This window comes from Vigna angularis, chromosome 1, assembly GCF_016808095.1.
Source record: "Vigna angularis cultivar LongXiaoDou No.4 chromosome 1, ASM1680809v1, whole genome shotgun sequence".
In the NCBI taxonomy this organism is placed as follows: Eukaryota; Viridiplantae; Streptophyta; class Magnoliopsida; order Fabales; family Fabaceae; genus Vigna; species Vigna angularis.
In genome coordinates, this window is record NC_068970.1 from 35,030,501 (window position 1) to 35,050,889 (window position 20,389).

Here is a 20,389-nt window from a genome sequence, read left to right on the forward strand (position 1 = left end):
AGTGATTGTACAAAGAAAAGGCATGCAATGAAGTAAAAGACAAGATTGCACTGCAACCAAAGGAAAGTATGACTTATGAAGACAACACTACAACACATAATAAGAAACTAGATGAAAGGATGCCACTTAGAAATTAATGCACCGCATGATTAGAATAGGAATACCATGAAAGAAAAACCAACATGAACAATAAAAACAAAATATAGCAACACACACAACACAAATAATCCAAAATAAAACAACAACATGGATTCCATACCACCAATACAATTAATGTAAAATACACCTAGAAGGATAGTTACCCTTACCTTGGTTTCCTACTAAGCCTTATCCTAAAATAGATAATGCCATTTTAGTGCACCCTTAAGCTCTCATAGCATCCTTAAAAAAATTGTCTCTTTATCTTGATGATTAGAGTTTTAATCTTAACACAATATAAATAAGAAATATACTAATCCCATATATATATATATATATATATATATATATATAAAAGTTTCAAAGACATCAAATTAACAAAACTATCACAATTATCTTTATTAGAATCATGTATAAATATATCACATGATCCTCTAATATAATAATAAAATAATTAAAACAAATTTTATGCATGAAGGTATGATTTCCATACTATAAAAAAGAACTTTTATGTCATATTTTACTTCTATTTAATATATTATTTTTTGTTTTAATAAATATAATTGATGTATAAATAATCTTTCCATACATTTATTTTTCTTAGTTTTTACATAGCACTCGTTAGACTTACTAGTCCACAAAGTCTTCTTTTCTTCTCTAAATTTAACTCTTTTATTTATTAGGAGTACACCATATAGTATACTGTATTTCGAACATTTAAGAGGAGTTATTACATGGATATAAAGTCAAATTACGTGTAAATATTTTTAAAAAACTGTAGAAGATATCAATGCAGCTTACTTTACTATTTTAATTTTGAAAAACTCATTGTATAAACACCAATTGTGATATCTTCAAGGTCTGAACAAATCTTCTAAATTTAAGAATTTAGCCTTATAAAAAAAATTTAATGATAGCATATTAATAGGACATAGTGGGATTATAAATTAAATATTAGAAATAGAATAATATTTTTCGAAGTACATAACATATATCTTGGGAAGAAGGAAAATAATTTCAAAGTGATATACATAAAACAATTATAATTTGTATGCATATGAAAATATTATTTATCGTGTTCAACAATATTAAATTAAAATTTAATAAATTTAATAATATTACAATATTTTATTTCATTTAATTATAACATTATGTTTTGTTCTTATAATTATAATCACATTAAATTAATATTTAATTATACTAATTAGAATGTGAAACGACGTCGGAGAAACGGCAAACGTACAGCAGCAGCCACAACCAGTAGCACCTGGTCCACAAATTTCTGCGCCAGTTTTTCACACGTTGACCCAATAAAATCCTTCCACGTGGAAAATGCCTAACCTACATGGACCCTCCCGCACTGAACCTGTGCCACCAATTTTATTCCTTCAAACTTGGCTACTTTCAACAATGATGTTTCTATGATTTTTCCTTTTCATCATTTTTATTTTAGATTCTTCTCGAATTCAACAAAACGATACTAAACTTTTGATTTATGGTTACTGTTAATATTATGGTTAGTTAAATAATTATATACACATATAGTAGACGAAAATAATAACATTTGAACTCGTAATTAGTTTTTGTGTTAATTATTTTAATTCCTCTGGTTAACATGATCTTCCTAATCGTTGGGTAATGGTATACTTAAGTATAAGACAATTTTAATTTTAATATAATTTTAATTTTTATTATTAACAAATTTTAAAATTAATTTTCTCAATATTTATTAATACACAATACAAATACTCATAATATTTTACAGTGATAAACAACTAATACAAACATGAAATAGTATATAAATTATGAAATACCTTATAACAATAAGAAACACTTAAAACAAGACTTATAGCAAGAATCCAAAGAAGTGTTTATTCAAGAAACAATTTCTTGGAACTTTATTTTTCTTTCAAATTACTATAAACATACTAAATATTAGTTTCTCTTTTTCTTTTTAACTGTCCATTTTTTTTACTAACAATTGTTCCCTTTTATGTTATGTTTTACATTTTAAAAATAAAATAATCATTTTTTTCAATTACATCCATAATTTTAATAATATGAAAAGAGGAAAATTAATTACGATATGAGAAATAGAGAAAAAATATGATAACATAAATATACAATGAAATAAGAAAACTAAAAAAAAAATTGTGACAAAAGTCACTACAAATTACATTAAAAACAACAAACTTAGATGATAATGACTATTATAAAATAAGAGAGCGTATCTAACTTAATAGGCATTATTAATTAATGTAGTGGAACTGGATAAGTATATTTATTTTTTATTCCACATACAAACATAATCACTAAAATTTTTACTCTATCAACTAATAAAAAAATATACTTTGATTATAAAATTCACTTAAAAATTTATACTTAATATATTTATAAAATAGTTGTCATAAAAAATAAAATATTCATTAAAAATATAATGATTTTTAAACAGTATGGTTTTTAAAATAATTGTTATAGAAAGTCAATCAACTAAAAATCATCCTCAATATTATATTAAAAACCATCATATATTTAATATAAAATATATGACTTTTAAGATATTCATGTAAAAATTAATGAAAAATTAATGAAGCATATATATGGTCATTTATATTGAATAAGTATATGATAGAAAAGCCAATAATAATTTTTACTCAGTTAATTTATAATTATTCTCATAGATTTTTTTTTAAATATATTTAGTTATACTAGCATATAATTGATTTATTATCATAAAACTAACAAATTACATATAGTAATTTATGATTGAATCAGCATACAATTAAGAAAGTCTGTTATAATTTTATTCTGTCAAATTACAATTATACTCTTGCATTTTACGAAAATGATTTTAGATGAAAAAAACTTATTCTGTCATAAATTATAATAATGAATATATTTAATATTAATACTTTAAGTGAAAAAGACGAAGATTGCATTAATTATAAGAAGGGAGAAAAGTTTATAATTTTATTCTCCAATCTGAAAGAAATAAAATTAGAGGTTATTTGAAGGTACGTGTCTTCCAAATACTTTTCCTCCTTTCAACGTTGTTGTATTTGTTTGTTTAGCCTCCATATGTTGTTGTCATTGTCACTTTTTCTTCGTGGCATAGGTGTTGGAATGGTGGTGTGATAGTGATCTGAGGCAGAGATATTTGTGCTATGGGTACTTGTATGTCAAAGACTGATGCATGTGCAGGAGGGATGTTGAATTTTTGCAAGAAGAAGACTATGAAGAAACGGGATGAACTCAGAAAAAGAGTGTCTTATCAGTTGTCCAATGGATCATTGAACAAGGTTGATAATATGCCTGAGCCAGAGCCAGAGACTCAGCCGCGCTCCTTTTCCAAACCCATTTCCCAAGGTTTATACTTTTATTTTTATTATGCATTTCTCTGATTGGTTTTGTTTTTATCTTCTTTTGGAGAGTGATTTGCCGTTTGTGTTATGTTTTATAGCTGCATTTTGCAGTTTTGCTATTTGCTTTTATGCCTTTGTTATACGAGACTTTGTAATGTGAGCATGTATTAGAATGGTTATGCCATTTGAAAAGCTGAGATAGCTGTTGATTGTTTTAACAGTTATTACTGCTTAGTGAGTGTTTGGTTTTATGTTTTCACATATTCTGAAGCAATTGAACCTGACTGAGTGAAATAGTTGGAATGGCATTCAACATGAATCTAAATGAAGGTTCTAACAAACCTTGAACCACTGAAGTAGACAGATTTTAATAACCGATGTAAATTTGCCTCTTAAGCTTAGAAGTTTGCGGCAATTGTTATATGAATAAAATGTCTGGGAGGTTGTGGTGGGAATAGATCCTATATTAGAAGGATTAAACTAATCTTTTCTTCCCTAAGGCAGGTGTTGAAATTTAATAGTAAACTAAGCATTGGTCGTGGGATTTACGCTTTTCTTCACAGATAGTTTTATCCTCAGAAAAAGTTTGAACGTAAATTTGTAAATTGAAACTGAGCTAATTAGTGGATATCTATTTCAGTGGACTTTCTATAGTTTTCTCACCCTTACATCTATTAAATTAGCTAGTGTCAAATGCTATTTCCTGAAATCCGTAGTTCTCCCGTGTTTAATTTGTATGGCAGATGGAATTGTTGAGGAAGCATGGTTTGATTCTGTTGCATTATTTGACTCAGAGTGTGATGATGATTACCAGAGTGTTCTTGACGGTATGATTTGGCGTATTCTAAATTTAGTTTTTGATGTATTAGTTACAATCACTTTAATGCATTGTGTATGATCACATTTTTCAATATATGATTGAATAAAATTTATTTATGCAGATTTTATATCTCTAAATGGAACTGAATCAAACCGTGGAGTTTTAAAAGATCAGATGCATGAACCAGGGGAGCTATCAAAAGAACATTCTGCACATGACTCTGAAGGGGTGAAAAATCCACAGACTGAGTCTTGTGATGTAGATATCATGGATTCTAAATTTAAACAAGAGGGAAGTGTAAATGAAGCACAAGAACCTGTTTTTCTTGATGAATTTTCGATAGTAAATGAGCACTCCAAAAGGGATGATGAAGATTTGGACGACTGCGGCATTCTTCCAAACAATTGTTTGTCATGTCTTGCATCTATTGATCAGAGATCATTATGTTCTAGTCCTAATACAAGGAAGAGGGATCCTACAAAACATTCTTCTAAATGGAATGGGAATGCTACTCTACGTGAGTTCAAGTTCTCGAAACAAAATTCTTTTCATTAATGATCCTTGTCACTGAAATGGACTGATCAAGCATTGGGATTCTATTGTTTGATATATGTGTTTACACCAATGCCTTGATAATTTTTAATTACACGATTAAAATTTAGACTTGTACATATTCACAGGCAGAGTTATATTTGGCTTGGCCTTATTTTCTTGTTAAAATACTTTTATGGCAGGGAGTAGAAGAAAGAATTTTCTTCAAATCGTGCTGTATATCACCCACTTTGAGTTTATCTATTAGTTATGATTTAGCTCTGCATTTTGTCATATGGATTGTTGAGTTAGGACTTGTATGTTTAACCTCTTTTATGGAAGAGTAGTTTTTAAATTAGAAAAGAAAATATCTTAAATTTCTTAATAACTGGATAGATTTTACAAAAGGAAGCAGAATCCAATAAAAAAAACGATTAAGTATAGAACCATATTCTTTATCAAAGTTCACTTAGCATGCATGCTAATTTGAATTGATGAACATTACACGGTTCTAAATTCAACTTTTATGTTATGTTATGATTTCAAAATGCATCCTTATTTTCTCAGCACATTGCTTCTTATTATGAAACAATGCGTGTATATCCTCATGTTTCTTTTCTTTTTATGGTTTTCAGCTTCATCGAAGACAATTCTACTAAGACCACTGGCAGGTTATCAAGTACCCTTTTGTCCAATTGAGAAAAGAATACTTGATTCTTGGTCACAAATTGGCCCCTGCACTTTTAAAGTTCGAGGACCAAACTATTTGAAGTAAGATTAAGATTCTGTTTGCAATTTGTTTGAAGAACACAATATTGTACACAGATGCCTTGACTTGAATCACAGTTAAAATGTATACTTTAACGTAGGTATCCACAGACAAATTACGTTTGACTTGGGCTTATTTATTTGACAAATTATATCATTTGTATGGCAGGGATAAGAAGAAAGAATTTGCTTCAAACTATTCTGCATATTACCCATTTGGTGTTGATGTATTCTTATCCCCTCGGAAAATAGACCATATAGCCAGGTTTGTTGAACTTCCTCAGGCGAGTCCTTTTGGGAAACTTCCACCCCTACTTGTAGTAAATGTTCAGGTACTCATATTTTTCTTCCCCTTCTTGCTGAGAATCGTTCGAGTAGTAACTGTGGATTGCTAGATAGATTTTTATGTCTATTTTTACCTTTGCCTGATGATGGTACATTATTGCTAACAGAAAAGTCAAAAAGCACTTTTAGTATATAAAACTTCCATTTGGAAAATTAAAAAAAAATTGTTTAACACAAAATCCGATAACAATTGACCATTTAACTGCATCATTCTATAGACTAATATAAAGTGGGGAAAAAATGAATCCATATTAGATGTCTGTGTGAACAGGTTTTGCACTGAAAGTGTAAATAAATTAAATTCTTTCAATATGCTCTAATCTATTGTTTTTGGGTGCATACTCTTATACTCTTATTTTTGTGGATTTCAGATTCCTGTTTACCCTCCCTCACTTTTTCAAGGTGAAACTGATGGGGAAGGAATGAGTTTTGTTATGTACTTCAAACTTTCTGAAAGTTACTCCAAAGACCTTCCGTTGAATTTTCAAGAAAACATCAGAGTACGATGGGTCCTTAATGCAGTTAATTTATCATTTAATATCGCAGCGTAAATTCTGCTAAATAAAGTGTGCATTGAACAATGTCATGATTTCTTATTCTGATGAAGTAACAACGTATTCGTGCCTACAGAGGTTGATGGACGATGAAGTTGAAACAGTAAAGACTTTTCTAGGAGATGCAATTGTTCCCTTCAGCGAAAGATTGAAAATTTTAGGCCGTATTGTCAACCCAGAAGATCTTCATTTAAGTGCACCAGAGCGGAAGCTTTTACAGTCTTACAATGAGAAACCTTTTCTCTCACGACCGCAACATGAGTTTTACACAGTAAGCTGCTTCAGTGCTTCTCATAATGGTTTTTCAATAACGTCTTTGATATCTCCAGTGAATGTTTTCTGTTGTTATGTTATTGATAAAAATTGTCTCATCAAGCAGTTAATTTTCAAACACGGTCATCAGTTGCTTATAAAAAAACGATCATCAATCGACAAAAATAGACTGTGAAACACTAGTTAGACTTAAAAGGGAACACAATTTTCTCTGGGCTACTTCCACTAGTTTATTGATAATGTAGATTTTAGTTTTGTCTTTGTAAGACCTATATCTTTGGACCACATTTTATGGTGGTGCCATTTCATTTGCAAGACACATAATATGCACATGCAGTACTTTATTTTCGAATCTTTGGAAAAAACTGATCAGTATGATATTTGTGGCAGGGAGAGAATTACTTTGAGATTGATTTGGACATGCATAGGTTCAGTTATATCTCCAGGAAAGGTTTCGATACTTTCTTGGACAGATTAAAGAACTGCATTCTAGATGTTGGTCTAACTATTCAGGCAAGTAGTTTCTCTATTGTAAAAATGAAATGTATTTTCTGCTTATTTTCCAGTTAATTACTAACATTTTTTCTTATATTTGCATCACAATTCAGGGGAACAAAGCAGAGGAGTTGCCAGAGCAAGTTTTATGTTGTATTAGGCTAAACTGTATAGATTATTTGAATTACCCGCAACTGGGGCTAACTGAGGATTCCCTTTAATAATATGCTTGCAAAACATTATGATCAGCAATTGTCATTTCAAGATGGGTTTCAGTGTCATCTTTTTTATTTTGTTGGTATAGAGTTTAATATCTTATCACAAATGATAGGAAATAAGCCTGTGATGATGGGAATTTATAGCATACTTTTATAGTGGAAAGACCAGGCTCAAGGAAATGTCATTGACACAAAAATTCAAATAGGGGCCTACCTACACCAACTTAAATAACGACAAGAGGGTCCACAGTCTCCATATGCAAACAAATTTATTCTATCAAGGTAACTAAATCAACTTAATTAGTGGGTTCTGATGCGGAACAGAGGTAATTCAGCTAGTAGCAACAACCATATAATTTTTAAGTCAAGTATGCTTCATTATGGGTGTACAGTAGTTGAAGGAAACAATCAATAGCCATAGTAAAAAAACGGAATTTCAGGATTTTACATATTTTAATTATCCCTCATGAAGTTGTTCGGAAATTTTAGGATACTTTTCATGTTTGGCTTCTAACACTAAAAGCACAACATTTCTTCTCGTGTTCTAGGAATGAGATCCTCTAATAAATATATTGTGAATCCGGGATCTTAAACTGTCACAGAAATCCAATCCTTGTCTTAAGTTTCGATTTCTAAATTAAAAAAAAAAAAGAATGAATGAAATAAGAGATATATCTATCCCTTTCCTGGTGAAATATGTGAATGCTCAGTTTTCTGGTTGTGTATCAAGCTGAAAATCATGTTTCTGAATGATGGCGAGAATAGCTTTAAGTAAGCATTACACTTGACAATTTTCAAAGTTTACAAGGACCGAGAGGCTTTCCACATAACCCTTTATTTCCAGAATATGAACTCTCAGGAAAGTCAATCAAAGGTTTGCCCTCTGGAATTTCCCCTTCAAGATGATTGTTAGATACGTTTAATTCCTTTAGCTTCAACAACTTGAGAAATCCGTTTGGAATTTTACCGGTGAAGTGATTTTCCTGTAGCTTCAATATCTCCAATGAAGTTAAATTTGCCAGCACTTCTGGCATGTTGGAGCCTAATTCGTTGAAGCTCAAATCCAAACTCTTAAGTGAATTCAATCTCCCAATTGAATTTGGTAACCTACCTTCCAGATGGTTATGAGACAAATTCAGAAACTGAATACTATGTTGCCCTCCAGAAATTTCCTCAATACCACTTGAGAAGCTGTTTTCTGAAAGATCGACAAATTTCAGTGAACCCCCGAAAATACCTTGTTCTATATCAAATACTGGAGCTATGGAACCTGTTAGTCTATTTGAGTGAAGATCAAGGACACCAAGATCTTGCAAATTTCTAAAGGAATCAGGGATGTCTGAATAAAGAGAGTTCCTAGAGAGATTTAACAAGTAGAGTTGACTGAGGCGTCCTATCCATGATGGTATGCTTCCACTGAGAATGTTTACTGACAAGTCCAGTTCCTGTATTGGACTATTTGTTGTTTGGAAAAAATCTGGAATTTGGCCCTGGATTCCACAACCAGCCAAGTAAATGTTGGAAAGTGATGACATGTTTGCCATCCATTTTGGAATGGAAGAGAGTGTCAGATGGTTGAAAGAAAGATCAAGTGTTTGAAGATTTTGAAGGGAAGATAACTCCTGAGGTAATGGTCCTTCAATCAAATTTCTAGAGATGTTCAACATTATGAGCCGAGAAAGTTGGCCTAGTGATTTTGGTATTTGATCGGACAAGAAGTTACCACTGAGATATAACTCAGTCAGTGATACCAAATTTCCTAAACTAGACGGCAGTACTCCTTCAAGTTTGTTGTTTGATAGTGAAAGTCTTTGAAGAGATACCAAATAACCAATATTGGAAGGTATATTTCCAACAAGGAGATTGTTATGGAGTCTTAAGAAGCCGAGAGAAGACATTTCACCAGATCTTGAAGGAAATGCTATGGTTCCCTCAAGAGAATTGGTGTTCAGATACAAAACTGAAATGGCAGTTAAATTGGTTAATGAAGAAGGCATCTTCCCGCGTAGCAAATTGTTTGAAAGATCAAGCTTTGTCAAAGCCTTCATCTCACCAACACTATTGGGTATATTACCCACAAGAGCATTGTCATGAGCATCTAATTCTGCCAAATTTATCAAATTCCCAAGTGAGTATGGTATTATACCTGATAATTTATTTGAATAAAGCAGCAACCTTTTGAGACTTTTAAGGCTTCCAAGGCTCATAGGAATAGACCCCCATAGCTTATTTTCCTGCAGAGCTAGGTCTTGGAGGTTTGGAAACTGTCCAATGCTTTCTGGTATTGGACCAGTTAAATTGTTGCCATAAAGGTAGAGCTTTTGGAGCTTTGGCAGCTGCAAACCAATGGTGTTTGGAATAGCTCCACTAAGACCAACTAAACCACCAAGATCAATGATTTCAAGGGAGGTGAGGAGTGTTATGGAAGGAGAAATCCGCCCTATCATTTGTGTTTGAAATAAATCTGTATCTGTGGAAATAAATCCTGGGAGATTGATCTGTATCACTCTAGAGGTTGCATTTTCACAGATAATACCTTCCCACTTGCAGCAGCTCGCACCAATCCACTTAGCTAAGCGACCAGATGTGTCCTTTTGAATTCCATTCTTGAAGCTCATCAAAGCTTCCAGGTCAATGGGGCTGCAGGCTCCTATGGTCCAACTTGTGCCTCCAAATGCTATGAGTGTCAGCAGTGCAACTACCTGCAGCAGCTGATGATTCATGTTTTTACTAGCAAATGAAGTTAATTGGTTCTTTTGGAGTGATCTCTTGCAACTGAAAATGTACTTAAGATTGTTGGTTTGGGTTTCACCTTGAGAATAGATCATAAGGCACAGATAAAAAAAGCTAGTTCTTCTCAGAGATCTAACTTTTTCTTTTTGGATCACCTTTTCCCTTTAAATATTTTTATAATATGAAAAGAATATTTGTCTGTGTCATTATGTGCTTAATAATGCTTGTGGCCATTTAATTCAAAGACTGGCCCATCTCATTTGATTATCTGGATAAGTGACTTGAATTCGTCCCTTACAACCACTCCTACATTTCTAAAATCAAATGTTAGGATCCAATTTTACCTGAGTTTTTGGGGGGAATCAACTTGAGTTTGGCATTGCAGTTATGATATAAAGTACAGATACTTCTCCAATATCGTATGTCAACATGTCAGATACTGCTGGAACATGACACTTGTGAAATATGTTGTGCTCCTATCAGACATTTTTCGTCTTTGTAACAATTAATGTTTTTTAGCACTTCTTCAATATAGTTTGAATATAAGTCAAGAGAGTCAACCAGTCCCTATGTTTTTGCCATACTCTTCTCAGATACCCCTATTATATAAAAAACACCTATTATTAAAAGAGTGAAAGAGACAACTTATATTGTAAATATTTCAAGACTTTTATCACTTTTCTTTTTTTGTAAAGCTTGTTATAGTAGGATTGAATTATTTGTTCTTACTTTAAGAGATATACTTCATCTCCTTATATTTCTTAGTAAATACCATTTAATTAAATAATTCGTTTTAATATTATTTTTGTGTAAGTTGTCATACGAAAATTGTTATATTTAATAACTTTGTTTAGGTGGATATATAAACCTTAATCTGAGATTTAAAACTATCATGTTGACTATATATTGTTGTGTCTTGAATTTGTATCATATCGTCCACTTAGAGTCATAATTTTAATGTAGACTTTAAAGGTGTTGGATTGATGGAAGAGGAGACTCATTCTAAAGATACAACACCAATAAGATCAAAGCGTAGTTATCTAAGAGATTAATATTATTTTCTATCAAAAATCTTAAAATAATGAATTAATGGATCTTTAATTTTATATGGTGTTTACTTTTTCATTTGTACTCAATGTGAAATTTAAACTCATACTTAAAATTTTAACAATAACATCCTAATAGAGAAAAACCTCAAACGTCCAAGTGTTATTAACTTATTATTTCAATGTCTATTTTATAAAACCTTTACTTTATAATAATAATAATAATAATAATAATAATAATAATAATAATAATAATAATAATAATAATAATGCATCCTAAATTAATAAAATTTATATAAAGGCACTGTAAAAATCAGCTTTTGTGGCATGATTCTCTCAAAGTTCTCAAAAGGCTACCAAACAGCAAGCTTAGGATTCAACTTGTTGGTGGTTGTGCAATTTAGAAGTTATTCAACTTTCATCATTTTATACTAGTCTTCCTTTGTGTACTTTTATTGCAAATTTTGTACACTTCAAGGACTCATCCCTGTCCATTGTCTTAAACTATAAGATATGCATTAAATTCCTAACTGCACTCTTTATGTGGTGAATATGCTTATATGATAGAAAATTTAAGTGTAAATTTAAATCTTAGCGTATAATAAAAGTATAAAGTTAAGTAATATATAAAGAAGAGATCATAAATTAATTGTTTTAAAATTTTTATAAAAGGTAACCTTAATATCTTATAGAATAACGATATTTTGAAGCGTAAAACTTTTTTATACACATTTAATATTTTTTTTATAAATATAAAAGTTTACTTTATGATTATTTTATTTTTATAATATGTTATTAAATGAATGTGTGCTATAGTATGTTACTTTATTTTACATGAGTTGGGTTCATATTTTCTATATGAATTTTTCAATATTATACATAAAGCATATTATGTGTTTTTGCTCACCCCAATGTTACAAATATAACTATTGTATTTTTCTAACTTTATTACCATCTTAATTCTACAGGATATTGTTTCGTTTTTTAATTCAAGTTGAATAGTTTATAAATGACAAAAGTCTACTAACGTTATATTTTAAGATTTTAGCTTAAATCTAAAAAGTGTTTAAGGAACAACTTATAACTTATTATTAAAGATGTTCTAACATCGGTACTCGCCTTTGCTGAACTGGTTTATCTTTCAATTTGACTTGTACTTTTTGTGATGAAGACTCATCATCGAATGAAAAATGTTTATGTGCTCAAAATATGATGGGTCACGCTTTGTAGGTCTTTCATGTCATGGAAGTTTAGTCTTCTTTGCACCTTTAGTTTTCACTTTATGCGAATGAGGTACCATAAATGTTATTTCAGGATAAGATGTGTTGCCTATATGCATAACTTTGTTCGTCGACTCCTTAACGAAGTATGCCTTACATAGAATGATCCAAGTGTGATTGACACATTCAAAAACTAAAGATTATCAAAATAAGCACTAAACATGAACTATTCCTCACAGTGCATCACATTTTCCCATGTTTCCATCAACACATCTCATGCCTCAACTGAATTCATTAACATTTTGCATTTGGCTTTGACATTTTTCATAATGTGGAACCTACAAAGCATTTGATAAGTATCAAGAAATACATTGCCAATAACATTCATCAAACGAAGGTCCCTATCAATAACAATAACGCGTGGACTACCCTCAGATGTCATAAATAATCCTTTGAACCTTTCCAATGTCCAAGTGAAATTATTTTGGCATTCACTTAATAACAATACAAAGGCGACTAAGAATGTCAACCTCGTAGATATGCCAACTATCTCAAGCAAGGGGAAACAATATTTGTTTGTCTTGTACGTGGTATTCATTAAGAAAACAATATTAAACGCATTCAACAAGTGCACTGCATTCAGATGTGTCTAGAACAGGTCTCTGACCACGTTAGAATCGTCCAAACATCTATTCCATTGGATGTATTTATCTCGATATAACATTATCATCAATTGCTGCATTTCAGTTCTCGACCCTCTCAAAGACCGTTTACATGTGTACCTTGCGTTATATGTTTGCTTTATTGTTGTCACATCAAAATTGTTATGTTCTTTGAGAGTCAATAGAATATTCGAGGGTTTTACTTAATTTTTAGTCATGTCAACAAGTATTGATTGTTCAACAACATTTAGCCTCCCAAATAAAGGATGACCAACCAAAGTCTCAACTAATTCATGGTTGTGATATTCATAGATTACCTTTAAAACCCAACCCTCTCTATTATAATAGGGTTTGCCCCTCAAGTTAAACAGGCACTCACATTTTCTTATCCCGGATACACTAGGTTGAACATCAGGTTTATACTTTATGTACCTTCCACTCCTTTCACAATATAACAAAACAAATGTCTTTCTTTCAGCTTCACCAATTGCAGTGTTAGAGTTTATAATAATCACAACAAATCCAAGATCGAATGCAATCCTTCAAACTTATTCAATTAAATCATCGCATGAGGAAAATATTTGATCAGTGATAAAGTATTTGTATAATCATCTTCAACCACTTCATTTATGAAAGATGAAAATTCGGACATAAAACTCGAATTTATTTGAGAGAATCCATTAATTGAAATGAATAATTATTCATCTTATAATATTAATTACAACCTATACAATAAATTATTTGTATAATTATCTTCAACCACTTCATTTACGAAAGATGAAAATTCAAACATAAAACTCGAATTTATTTGAGAGAATCCATTAATTAAAATGAATAATTATTCCTCTTATAATATTAATTACAACCTATAAAATTTAATATATTTATCACTCAATATTCCTCTATGTAATAATAATAACAACACATATTAAAAATTAAATAAAAAATAAAAAACAGAAACACATATAAAAAATAACCAATAAATAAAAAGTATTATTTCAAATTAAAGAATAAACCGGATTTTGAAATATGTTTAACTCTTAACTGAGTTTTGAAAGCAGACAAACTCTTTACAATCAATTAAAGGTCAAACATTTTCTAAATCTAAAAACTTCACTTACTTCGAATGCTACGACTTCCAACTTCGAAGAATTAACTCTCAGCAACCAGCAACACGCAGAAACCACCGTCACCAAAATCACCATTACTGAGACTACAAAAATGGACAATGAAATAAGCCGAGAGAATACGAAGAGAAATAAACCAATGAGCAGAAAATGGAGTAAAGTAAAACGAAAAGGTGTAAAGGTAAACATTGATGATTAGCATATTTATTACTCATCGGTATAAATTATTATTATTATTTTTAAATGAAAGAATACATTTATCATTTTGGAGGTGCTGAAAAACAAACTTCATAGAGGTGCAGATAGAATATCTCTATCTTAAAATTTGAAGAAATTACAGTGACGAGACGAGGTTTTCTTTCAACGCCTTCCAGAAAGTATGGTAAACAAATTCATTCTCAACTATCATTTATATCAACTTAACCTTTTCAACAATGATGATATTGGTTCAATGTTGTCAACAAGATAGCAAAATTAACAAATAAGAAAATCTCATATATATTTTTTATATAAATAATAAACAAAATAATGAGATGTATAAAATAGAGAAGAGAAAAATTACCAGTCATCAAAACTTTTTTCAGTAAAACCTTTTCTTTAAACTAATTTCTATGCACAAAAGTACGTATGACGAACTGGTTGTTTTTTTTTTTTCACTCTCTTTAGTAAGGGTTGAACATGAATTGTGTTGAATTGGATTCGGATCCAAGATCAATTTAGTATAACCTGAATTTATTTTAAATTTTATATTTGGTTATTTAATTTATCAAGTTAGTTTTATTTGGGTTATTTAAGTTGTGGGTTAATTCGATTGGGATTTTTGGATCACAAATTTATTTAAATTAAATTTGTTAATGAAAAGAACTATTTTTATTTTGAAAATATAATATAAAAATAATAATTCTTTAAATAAAAAAATATTTATAATTTTAATGATAATTATTATAATAAACTACGTGGGAACTCTAGCTAACAGAGTGAGAGGCCAAATGAAAGAAAACTAAATGTCGAAAAAAACATATGTGAATGTGACTTGTCCTTCTTCCTTCCAACGGTCTTTCACTTCCCAACTGAAATTTCAAAATCCTTTTTGTTCCCCTTTCTTCTTTCCATTTCTCCAAACTCTAACCTTTTTTTTTCATTTATTAAAATAAAAGATAGCAGTATTTTAAAGTTCTTTAAGCATGCAATATAAAGCGAGTCAAATTATGTTATTTTATTCAATAGCAAAACTATGTTGCTTGATAGATACAGAACAAACAAGTTGACAACCTAAGCTGCTCTAGCCGGAGCTGGAGGTTAAGAATGTGAGCTGTACAATTCATGAACACAACGTGTTTTTCGAACTCTCTCATGATGCCCCCTAAAACACCATTCTTAAACAATCATTTATGTTTTAATACGCACATCCTATATACTTTTCAAATCAACTATTTCTTTTAAATCTTATTTTAAATTTAAACAAACTAACTCAAAATTTTATTATGGACAAACAAATATTCCTTTATAAAATAGTCAATTATAATTTGTGTCACTATTTTTTAGATAAATACACGTGGCAGCGTTTTGTTATGGAAACCGTGATAAGAAATTTTTAATCTTTAATACATAATATACCAACTTTTAATAAACAAAAAAAGAGATTTTAGCTGCAAAAGAAAGAAAACAAATTTTGGCATTATATAAAAGAAAATAATTTTTAACAAAGTTTAAAACTTTACACAGAGGACAAGCTTTTTTTTTTCTCTGGTTCTCTCTTTTTGCACATACATGTGATAAAATTTCGGTAGTGCACAAGCTGGCCCAGTTGATTCTTTTCCTCTTTACGGCTAAGCTTCTATTCCAAAGCCCCTGTTGATGCATTGAACGATATTCTAAAAGGGAAATTTTCCATTTGTTCTTTCTGAGTAGAACTCAGCAATAACTTCATTCTCCCCTGGTTGGTTGATGCAAAAGTTTGAGAATTTTTAAGACAATGAAGAGGGTGAAGAAGCTAGAACAATTGTTGTTTCTTTCCTATAGGCCTAAACCTCTTCAAATTTTCATGGCCATGATGCTTCTCTATTTGCTCTTCACCACCTTCGAAATCGAAACTTCTCTTGCTTTCAAGACCAGGTTTGTGTCAGTGTCCTCCTTGCTGGGTACGGAACTCCAATACACCCATCTCAGCAAAGCCTCAAACCTTCCCTCACAAGGGGTGTTCCAAGGTTCAGTGCATCGGAAAACTATGCAGGGGTTGCAGAAAGTTTCTACCTTAAGTTTTATTGAGGTTTTGAACGACAGTAGTGTTGCTAAAAACGAGGTTTCTGAACTCCACAAGGCTGCCAGGCATGCTTGGTTTGAAGGGAAGAGGCTTTGGGAAGAAGTGGAGAGTCTGACGAAAATCGAGAATGTGACAAGGTTCAAGGCTGAGAACCTTTCTGATTCGTGTCAGCATTCAATTTCTTTATCTGGTACTGAATTGAGGGGGGAGAAAGGGGTCACGGTGATGATGCTTCCTTGTGGGTTGACATTAGGGTCTCAAGTTACTGTCGTGGGGACCCCTCGTTGGGCTCACTGGGAGGATGATCTTAAGATATCCGTGGTGAAGGAACAGGAGGGGAAGGTGATGGTGTCACAGTTCATGATGGAGCTTCAGGGTTTGAAGAGTGTGGACAAGGAAGACCCTCCCAGGATATTGCATTTCAACCCCAGGTTGAAGGGGGATTACAGTGGGAAGCCTGTTATTGAGCAGAACACTTGTTACAGAATGCAGTGGGGCTCTGCTCTCAGGTGCGAGGGATGGAAATCCCGGGCTCACGAGGATACTGGTGATGCATTTCATCCTTTCTCATTTTCAGTTTTGAAAATGTTTTGTTATGTGCTTTCTTTGATTAGCATCATGATTTTGAATTGGGGCTGTGAACTGCATTAAAACCATGGTTAGCATCTTTGATTTCCAATGGAATCGAACCAAATATAGGTACAGGGGGTTTGTCAAAGGCACTGCAAATAACATGTATGTACTGTAAAGGTTTTAAAAACATCCGGCATTGCAATTATAGCCACCTCAGCGACTTTTTTAAGATAACTAGGAAAACGACCCAACTTGAACTGCGACCACAAATTAACTTGATTTTTGTCTGCTGTGAACTAGAATATAAAAGAAGCACCACTGCTTTCTTTTATTGCGATTTTCATTTTCAATGGTGGATGTGTGCATTTGGTGTGCTTCATTTTTCTCTGCTGTGGCATGGCAGGTCCAAGGGACATTGTCCCTATGCTGATTTTCTGTGCTTTCTGTAGTTGATGAACAGGTGAAATGTGAAAAGTGGATTCGTGATGATGACAGCCGCACGGAAGAGGCAAAGGCAACATGGTGGTTGACCAGACTGATAGGGCGAACTAAGAAGGTGACTGTTGATTGGCCATACCCTTTTGTTGAGGGGAGATTATTTGTTCTAACCGTAAGTGCTGGATTGGAAGGTTACCATGTTAGTGTGGATGGAAGGCATGTGACATCTTTTCCCTATCGCACGGTTGGTACACTGATCATGTTTCCTTTTGCTGTGTGAATTCAGACATTTCTGAATTGTTTGTGCTATATTGACAGGGCTTCTCTCTTGAGGATGCGACTGGTCTATCCGTAAAAGGGGATGTTGATGTGCACTCTATATTTGCAGCTTCCTTACCTACATCACATCCGAGTTTTGCTCCACAAATGCATCTTGAATTACTTCCTCAGTGGAAAGCTCCACTGCTTCATGTAAATGTAGAGCTTTTCATTGGAATACTTTCTGCTGGCAACCATTTTGCTGAACGGATGGCAGTGAGGAAATCATGGATGCAACATAAACTAGTCAAATCTTCAAATGTTGTGGCTCGGTTCTTTGTTGCCTTGGTAAGAGTAATGCATCTTCCCTACCCACCAATGATGATAAAGTATAATCCATAACTACCTTTCTTTTTGTTAAAAATATCTACAATTTTTTCATTTCTCATTTTTTGTATAATAGCATGGAAGGAAAGATTTAAATGTGGAGATAAAGAAAGAAGCTGATTATTTTGGTGACATTGTTATTGTCCCATACATGGATCATTATGACCTGGTTGTGTTGAAGACAATAGCTATCACTGAATATGGGGTGAGTAATAGCAGAGTTGAATATAGGGCGAGTAATATCAGAGTTGAGTTATTCATTGTTGTTGAAAATTATTATTTGCAGATTCGAGTGGCTGCCAAATATATCATGAAGTGCGATGATGACACATTTGTCAGAGTTGATTCTATGATCAACGAAGTAAGAAATGTAAGAAATGGTAGAAGTCTGTATATTGGAAATATGAATTATCACCACAGGCCTCTACGTAATGGCAAATGGGCTGTAACATTTGAGGTATAGCTTCTCTTATCATTTCTGTTTATAGCGTATCTTTCTTCAACATATATAGTTAGCTTACTAGATTATTTTGTGGATTATGGCTTAAAACAATTGCTATCACATTTAATTTTCTAAGAACGCTCAGAGGTTTATTGGTTAAATTTTAGTGATGAAAGAAACTACTACTAATACTTTGATCAGGGATATTATTTCTGAATGTCTCGTGTGAATGCAAGTTCGTTGCTTAAATAACTTGCCATCACATTTGGGAGGCTGATGAATTTTGTGCATTTGAATTACCTGAAGTTTTGCACAATATGTTTATGGAACATTCTGTATTCCTCTCTTAACTGACCAAATGTTATATTTAGGCATATGACTGTAAGAGTTACAGCTTAGATGTAGCGTGATTGCATTTCAGTGAGCTTGAAGCTAGGAAGTTCCATGCAAAAGTATTTGTGACCCTTGGATTTTCAAGATTGAAAACTGTTATCACAGACTAATTGTTTTATGCCCTTTTGTATTCTTTTAAATTTATGGTTCATATCTACCAGGAATGGTCAAAGGAAGAGTATCCTACCTATGCTAATGGTCCAGGTTATATAATCTCTTCAGACATTGCCCACTTCATTGTATCCAACTTTGAGAAGCACAAATTAAAAGTACGTTTTCATTATCTTGTGTTTGTGTGCATATACTTGTGTTGTCACATAAAGGGTTGAAGTTTTGGCTGTTTATTAAGGACAATTTCAATGTGTTGTAGTTATTTAAAATGGAGGATGTGAGCATGGGAATGTGGGTAGAACAATTCAACAGTTCAAGAGCAGTTGAGTATGTGCACAGCTTGAAGTTCTGCCAATTTGGTTGCATTGAAGATTACTACACTGCACATTACCAATCTCCACGACAAATGACTTGTATGTGGCATAAGTTGCAACAGGAGGGAAAACCCTTGTGTTGCAACATGAGATAATATAGCCTATGATCATAATATTCATATTATATATTTGTACATAGGCACTGAGGACATTTTTGGCCTCCACATATTCATTCATTGTTTTACCTCCTACTTTTCCCCATTTGGATTCTCCTAAGTAGAAGGCCTAGGTGTATCATATAAAGTTGGATACTCCAGCGATCGCTGAAGGAGCAAACCAATGATTTGTGAATTTGTAATATGGTACACATTGTACCAGAAGCCAAATGAAATGTTTATTTCTGGTTTTACTTCATATTTGGTTTGCCATACCAAAATTACTGTGTGAATACTGAGTCTAGCTTAGTCTTTTGGAAAGACCTTCAATCTCCCCTTCTTTTTTCTTCACTCTTAAATTCTTATTGTTATTCATAAATAAACGAAATTTCATATATACATTACAAATCATCAAAATAACAAATTTACATGTGTCCTTCTCAATCTTTCATCAACAAATTTGTCATTAGCCTTTTTATGTGAGTAAATATCTCATTAATATATACAGGACGACCTAACTCATTCCTAAAAGCAAACATAATTAATATTACCCAAATGCAATGCAATATTAGCCAATTACTCAAATACCTCTTTCAAACATAATGCAATGTAATATTGCCTAATCATATATATTCAAAATTAATTTCAATAATAATCCAAAATTATATTCAAACATAATCCAAAATTAAATTAAATTAAATCAAACATAAAGTAGCATTTAAGTTTTGTGTCTAATTATCATACGAATGACATATTCATGTAT

General features: G+C 31.9%; 3 protein-coding genes across 4 annotated transcripts; 2 read left to right on the forward strand and 1 right to left on the reverse strand.

The window, feature by feature from the left end:
- Positions 1 to 3,217: 3,217 nt before the first annotated feature.
- Positions 3,218 to 7,628, forward strand: LOC108321429 (uncharacterized). Of its 2 annotated transcripts, XM_017553173.2 has the most exons (9): positions 3,219 to 3,504; positions 4,244 to 4,327; positions 4,442 to 4,837; positions 5,487 to 5,622; positions 5,789 to 5,951; positions 6,336 to 6,464; positions 6,595 to 6,789; positions 7,182 to 7,304; positions 7,400 to 7,627. In XM_017553173.2, exons 1-9 carry the CDS (start codon positions 3,303 to 3,305, stop codon positions 7,505 to 7,507), a joined length of 1,536 nt encoding a protein of 511 aa, XP_017408662.1. In that variant the 5' UTR covers positions 3,219 to 3,302; the 3' UTR covers positions 7,508 to 7,627. The 2 variants fall into 2 exon arrangements, with proteins under 2 accessions (XP_017408664.1, XP_017408662.1); XM_017553175.2 differs by lacking the exon at positions 4,244 to 4,327 and having other exon boundaries at positions 3,218 to 3,504; positions 7,400 to 7,628.
- A 418-nt stretch (positions 7,629 to 8,046) lies between these two features.
- Positions 8,047 to 10,394, reverse strand: LOC108321436 (probable leucine-rich repeat receptor-like protein kinase At1g35710). The gene has a single exon (XM_017553182.2). The coding sequence runs from the start codon at positions 10,330 to 10,332 to the stop codon at positions 8,299 to 8,301; it is 2,034 nt and encodes a 677-aa protein (XP_017408671.2). The 5' UTR covers positions 10,333 to 10,394; the 3' UTR covers positions 8,047 to 8,298.
- A 5,640-nt stretch (positions 10,395 to 16,034) lies between these two features.
- On the forward strand, positions 16,035 to 19,907 carry LOC108321368 (hydroxyproline O-galactosyltransferase GALT6). The gene is made up of 7 exons (XM_017553107.2): positions 16,035 to 17,102; positions 17,578 to 17,810; positions 17,885 to 18,172; positions 18,288 to 18,416; positions 18,498 to 18,668; positions 19,208 to 19,315; positions 19,417 to 19,907. The coding sequence occupies exons 1-7, from the start codon at positions 16,268 to 16,270 to the stop codon at positions 19,624 to 19,626; spliced, it is 1,974 nt and encodes a 657-aa protein (XP_017408596.1). The 5' UTR covers positions 16,035 to 16,267; the 3' UTR covers positions 19,627 to 19,907.
- Positions 19,908 to 20,389: the final 482 nt, after the last annotated feature.

Bases quoted from the DNA above. Each gene is read 5' to 3' on its own strand.
- LOC108321429 (XM_017553173.2), top strand. From the start codon at position 3,303: ATGGGTACTTGTATGTCAAAGACTGATGCATGTGCAGGAGGGATGTTG. The intron at 5,623-5,788 runs GTAAGATTAAGA...TTTGTATGGCAG, and splicing joins CGAGGACCAAACTATTTGAA to GGATAAGAAGAAAGAATTTG. The intron at 6,465-6,594 runs GTACGATGGGTC...TCGTGCCTACAG, and splicing joins ATTTTCAAGAAAACATCAGA to AGGTTGATGGACGATGAAGT.
- LOC108321436 (XM_017553182.2), bottom strand. From the start codon at position 10,332: ATGATCTATTCTCAAGGTGAAACCCAAACCAACAATCTTAAGTACATT.
- LOC108321368 (XM_017553107.2), top strand. From the start codon at position 16,268: ATGAAGAGGGTGAAGAAGCTAGAACAATTGTTGTTTCTTTCCTATAGG. The intron at 17,103-17,577 runs GTGATGCATTTC...TGCTTTCTGTAG, and splicing joins CCGGGCTCACGAGGATACTG to TTGATGAACAGGTGAAATGT. The intron at 18,669-19,207 runs GTATAGCTTCTC...CATATCTACCAG, and splicing joins AATGGGCTGTAACATTTGAG to GAATGGTCAAAGGAAGAGTA.